This window comes from Erigeron canadensis, chromosome 2 (assembly GCF_010389155.1).
Source record: "Erigeron canadensis isolate Cc75 chromosome 2, C_canadensis_v1, whole genome shotgun sequence".
In the NCBI taxonomy this organism is placed as follows: domain Eukaryota; kingdom Viridiplantae; phylum Streptophyta; class Magnoliopsida; order Asterales; family Asteraceae; genus Erigeron; species Erigeron canadensis.
Genome location: NC_057762.1, coordinates 33470114 through 33475877, shown reverse-complemented (window position 1 = coordinate 33475877; position 5764 = coordinate 33470114). Strand labels below are relative to the sequence as shown.

The following is a 5764-nucleotide window of genomic DNA, read 5'->3' as shown; positions in this document are numbered from 1 at the left end:
AGCCCGTACGGCTAAGGCATTTGACTATCATACTCTATGACATATCAACTCCTATTACTTATCATACTCTATGACCTAGGTATCACCCACCATTTCACCGCCGCAACGCGCAGGTACTTGCTCTCGTGTTAACTAAAAACATGATCCCCGACCACGTAATATGAACCATAACGATCATTGTTGCACCGTGCTAAATGGGATCGAAACCATGTCACCAAGTTTAAACTCGGACGATCGATCATTCGATTCGATCATATAGTCGATATAATATTTAGCATTAGTGAATATAAATGTGATTAAAGACATGTCTAATTATCTAATCCATTCAACATATATACAAATTTTTCTCTTTTATTTTTCTTCTTCATTTACTTTAACATTCCTCTTTCTATATATCATTGTTTAGAAATGTAATTTTTCTTAATCTTAGTGATCAGCTATATTTTAATTTTTAAGTGATTGTGAGAAAAAGTTGGTTGTCCTACTAGCTACGAAAACACAAAAGGAACAACATAAAGAATATATACTCCATGCCAACAAATTTACTATCAATATACAAAAGAGTGTCAAAACTAAAAAAGACACTATCAGATAAAATGTAGGGTACTCCTTTGTCTGCTTCAACGCAAAATGCCAACTCTTTTTTATAATAGAAACTTATAATCATATTATTTACTCCGTATAACATTATTTTAATTCTCTTAATAAGTGAAGTTTGACCCAAATATCAAAAAGACAAAGTATGATATCAGATTTTCTTTTGTAAAGAAACAGGGGAGTTGTACAATGTACGGGCTTTAGAATATAATATTTAATAATTGGACACGGCTACCCTTTCACTATTGTCTATATAAGAAGGGTGACTTTGACCATTTATTTGATATCACTATCCTGCATTTGTGCTATCGTTTCTCAAAGTAAATTAATAGATATGGGAAGTAACGATGCAGAAAGAAGGCCACAAAGCAAAGGGCTTGGCAAGTTTCTTAAGGAGCAAAGAGGACGGGTTTACATCATCAAGAGATGTGTGGTGATGCTGCTTTGTTGGCATGACTAAAATTTGTTCGGTTTTGGTCAGCGAAAAAAAAATGTTTGGAGAAGCAATTCGAACTAAAGGGTGAAGTGCAAACGAGTTAAATCTCTTTTTTAGCTATAATGGATATCGTAGACACGTAGGTTAACATATAGCACTGTCGACCTCTGCATGTGTCGTAGTTAATAGTAGATCATAGTTTTGACGATTTTCGTTTTTTCGTATCGACCATGCTAATTTACCTTGTGCAAATGTGTCTACAATGTGTGGATTGTGGCTAAGAAAATAAATTGTGATGTTTTTAGAATAAATTTCATACAAACATTCGTATAGAAGTGTCAACACCATGCTTTATATAAGCACGGTCGGTCATGAGATTTTTCTACTCTAAGTTGTAGCTCTAAGTTGTAGAGATTTGCTACGTAATTAACTCATGTATAGTAGGATTAGTAGATTATTCAATGTTGATTCTCATTAGATATTTAAAGTATTATTCTCCTCGGTCCTATTTTAAATGTCACATTTTTACTTTTAAAGTCTTTTTCTTAATATTTTTGCTTAAATCAATGAAGACTAAAGTAAAAATCTAATCTATTTATATAGTTTCATATCAATTATTATGTAATACAAACAAAAATGATTACGATCAAAATTAAAAGAAAAAAAATTTAAAAGTTAAATTAAAACATTTATTTAAAATGGAATATATAACTTAGAAATTGAAGTTTAAACTACAAATATCTAACCTAAATTGGCTTTATGGATCGATTGTTCCTCATCATATAATTTGGCATCATAGATAGATCTAATTAGGGCTGACAATGGATTCGGGTTCGGGTTGATGGGTCAAAAATATTTAACACCAACCCAACCCATTAAAAATTTCAGGTCAGAAATTTCAATCCTGATGCATGACCTGTCAACCCGAACCCAACCCACTAACCTGAAAAAAATTGGGTTGGTGAGTTGATAGGCCGAGTTTTTGAGTTGGCGAGTCAAATGAGTTGGTGAATTGGCAGGTTGATTTCAAGTCAAACATGTCATATGGGTTGGCGGGCTGGTTGGTAGATTTCAGGTCAAATGGGTCATGGGTTGGCGAGTCAACCTGTTAAAAAAATTATATAAATTTTAATATATTTTCAGGTTGGCGGGTCGACCTGGTTAACCCGAAAGGTTAATCCGAACCCAACAAAAAAAATCAGGTTAGTGGATTGACGAGTCGAGTTTTCACAATCCTAACTTGATTTTTTTCGTGTTGGATATCAGGTTGGGTCGAGATTAACAACCCTAAATCTAGTTCTATAAAAATGCCTACACTACACTCGTAACTTGATACCCCTCGATCCCAATGTGATGCCTCACATGCATGGTCGACAATTTGGTACATCGGGTCGACCCTTTTTGTAAGTTCATCATGTGATTATTAAAATCTAAATCTCCTTTTTTCCGAAACTCTCAATATAAAATGCATAAGTTAAGATGATGATTATCTTTCTTACGATAAGAAACATTAATTCGTGACATTTGAGCGGAGTTATTTTTACCATAGATATCTCACGAGACACGAGATAATATTCACACAAATTTTCAAACAAATTTATTCTATACATTTTCAGCCATTCAAACAAAATGAAAATAGACATGTAGAGATAAATGTGTACAAGAGATCATGTTCTCCTATGTTATCAGTTTACATTTATTGAAGTGTTTATGTTGTAGAATAATAGTTTGTTTTTTCAAATAAAAAAAAAGGCTACTCTACAATTTTATTCAATTTTAACCAATGGAACTTGTAAAATTGTTCCTTTTTCACCATTTTATGACGGATTTCCTGTGATATAATTCTCAAATTTGATAATGTACGGTCCGTGGTTCTTCCAATTTTTGTTGTAGCCTTGCAGGTACATTGAGATGTGTTATGTGTAGGTCCTCTAAAAGTGATTTTTATAGTAAAAAACTCATAAATGTCTCTCTTTTTACACTTTTAGACCTTAGCAAAAGATATACGTATCAATTTGATTTCGTTGAATTGTATTTTTTTTTATGTGATGCTAACTAGAAACAATTTGATAATTGTATATACATTTGTCATTGTGCTCACATTATTTTGCTTAACATGTTTAAAGATTGTTATAACAAGGAAAGAGGATAGTTGAACTAAATGGTATAATAACAAAATGGAATAAACATGATAATGAAATTAGTTTCATAATTGATAGAGTCTTTATCATTCCTTGTAATATTTGGTTGTTATGATGAAGTGAAATGAAATTCATGTGAAAAGACCAAAATAGTTAAAAAAAAATTTAAAATAAATAAATAAAAATTAATATAAAAAAAATATGGGTTAGTGGAGAAGTTTCTTTTCCGGCAGTTAATAGAAGGTTATTTTTTATATGTTTTTTTTTCATTTCATGATAGAATGAAACAAAAACAAGACCCCCTTTAAAATAAAAATGATAGAATCACATTTCTAATGTAAATATGCAATGAACCATTCCATTCCAAATATATAAACAAACAAGTATTTTTCAGTTTATTGTAATGCCTCATTTCATTTAACCTACAACCTATATGCCCATAAATATTACTATTATCTTATTTATAGAACATTCATAGCGCATAAACTAGTCTCTCTCTAGAGATCTAGATTTGACACTCTGGCTTTTTTCTCCGGCGAAGCCGTTGAGATTATTTTTTTAAAATGTAAAGCCCTAGGCCGGAGGTCCTTAGGAAACAGCCTCTCAACCTAGAGTAGGAGTAAGGCTGTCTACGTCATATCTCCCTCATACCCGAACGCTCGTTTGAATTGAGTACCGTTTGTTGTTGTTGTTGTCATAGCGCATAAACTTTAACTAGTCCCAAACCCGTGTCTACTAATTTAGTAGCTAGGCTCATGAAACCCATTGTCATATTATAAGGCACTAACGCCTTATATAATTTAATCGGTTTGATCTTTCATATATAGGACTACTTTATCATATCCACACATCACACATGTGGTTGCTCCTTGTCAGTAAACTCTTTTTTTTCTCTCTTCAAAGAACCATATGTCCATATAGATTTCTTGCACAAACTTTTAGGCTTTATGATCACTAGAGAAAGACCAAAAATTTGTTACGTACAACTATACCAATCAAAAGTTTTAAAAACCAATACTCAAGGTGAACTAAATATTCGATAGTAATTGTTCTATGTGTCAATGAAAAACCACCGCTTTCATTTGTTTCTCGAACCTAGACTTGTAAAATTGTGATCATGGAAGCTACAATAATGGTATACTCGATGCATATGTCCAAAAGAAAAGAATAATGCTTGAATAAGCATTTAAAGGGACATTAAAATTATAAACTTTTATGATATATTTAAGCCATCATATTTTAATTTTTTTAAATTAATAAAATATTCATCTTTTAAATTAATCACAATCACTCATTCACACCTGATAAGTTTTAATTTTTAATCGTTACCATTCATCTTCAAAACATTCATTACATTTACATATACCCACAACCACAACCATTGATTTCTCCAACTATTAGTATTTCCAATGTAATGTTTTTAGACACCTATATTAATCATTCCGACTTTGTTCTAAAGAAAAAATAATCTTTTTAACACAATAAATAAAACAAGTTGTGAGATGAAACAAACCTCACCATTATTTACTGTCGACCATGAGATAGTGATTCTCATCGTATATTTGCATTGCGCGGGTACATCCCAGCTAGTATGTCTAAAAAGGAATTAATTGAATCGTCCATGTTACTTCAACATCATGATTTTGGTGATGGGGTTCAATATAGAAACGAATCTGGTCGCGTATCTGTATCCATAGAATTTATTTCACCATTTTGTTTGTTGGCTGTGAGTCTGGTACAATACTACACTACCTCATTAGGCTAATCCTCATCTCAATGTTTGTTTGCTTCTTGTCAAGTTTTGGGTGCTTATTCATCATATATGCCCTTTAATTAGCTCCTACAAACAAAGTGAAAAGACTCTACATTGTAAAGCTTCTTTTCACTTTCACTGTATCAATTATTGCATATTTGTCTTTGTTAAAAAGCTTCATTTCACTTACCATTAACGTCATTCCAAGTTCTGTCTTGTCTCTTTATTTCCTTTTTCTTTTTTTCATTGTTAAGGGGCATTGAATTCAGTTAATTGTCCTTGAATTAGCAGCAAAAACAAATTAGGTTGGAAAAAACTAAATTCAATATTATCATGACTAAATTCAATTTCTTGTTAATATTTAAATGGGCTAGAAAAAACTTATTGATTTGTTTATTTATGACACATATTAGTTAGTTTTCTTCAAATTAATAATTAAACATAAATGTTTGGATTTGAATTCTAAAACTCCCAAGAGGTAAAGGTTTTTTTTTTTTTATAAAAGTATTTAAAAACCTATATGACATCATAATTATAAAAAAGAAAACCATGTGAAAAAGAATTTAGAATTGCCACATCAAATTTTATAAAACAATACTTTTGTAATAAAATCTTTCTTTATTTTATCATAAAGATTTTGTCATTCTGTCCTTTTTTCTGTCATTGTCTTTTTAGTGCTGAAAGAGAATTATAAGGAATTCTTTTTTGTTTTGTTTGGGTTGGCAACACGATTGATCACAAAATGTCATGGTTTGCAGAAATAAGGTTCATCGTCCCACAAAACATGATGGTTTCACTATTGGGGAGTCTCGATTGGTTGTGTAGATTTCATGAGTT

The 5764-nt window shown here is 31.3% G+C and overlaps 1 protein-coding gene across 1 annotated transcript; it reads left to right on the top strand.

The window, feature by feature from the left end:
- The first annotated feature begins 931 nt into the window (after positions 1-931).
- LOC122588130 (small polypeptide DEVIL 4-like) lies at positions 932-1057 on the top strand. Its single transcript, XM_043760265.1, has one exon. The coding sequence runs from the start codon at positions 932-934 to the stop codon at positions 1055-1057; it is 126 nt and encodes a 41-aa protein (XP_043616200.1).
- Positions 1058-5764: the final 4707 nt, after the last annotated feature.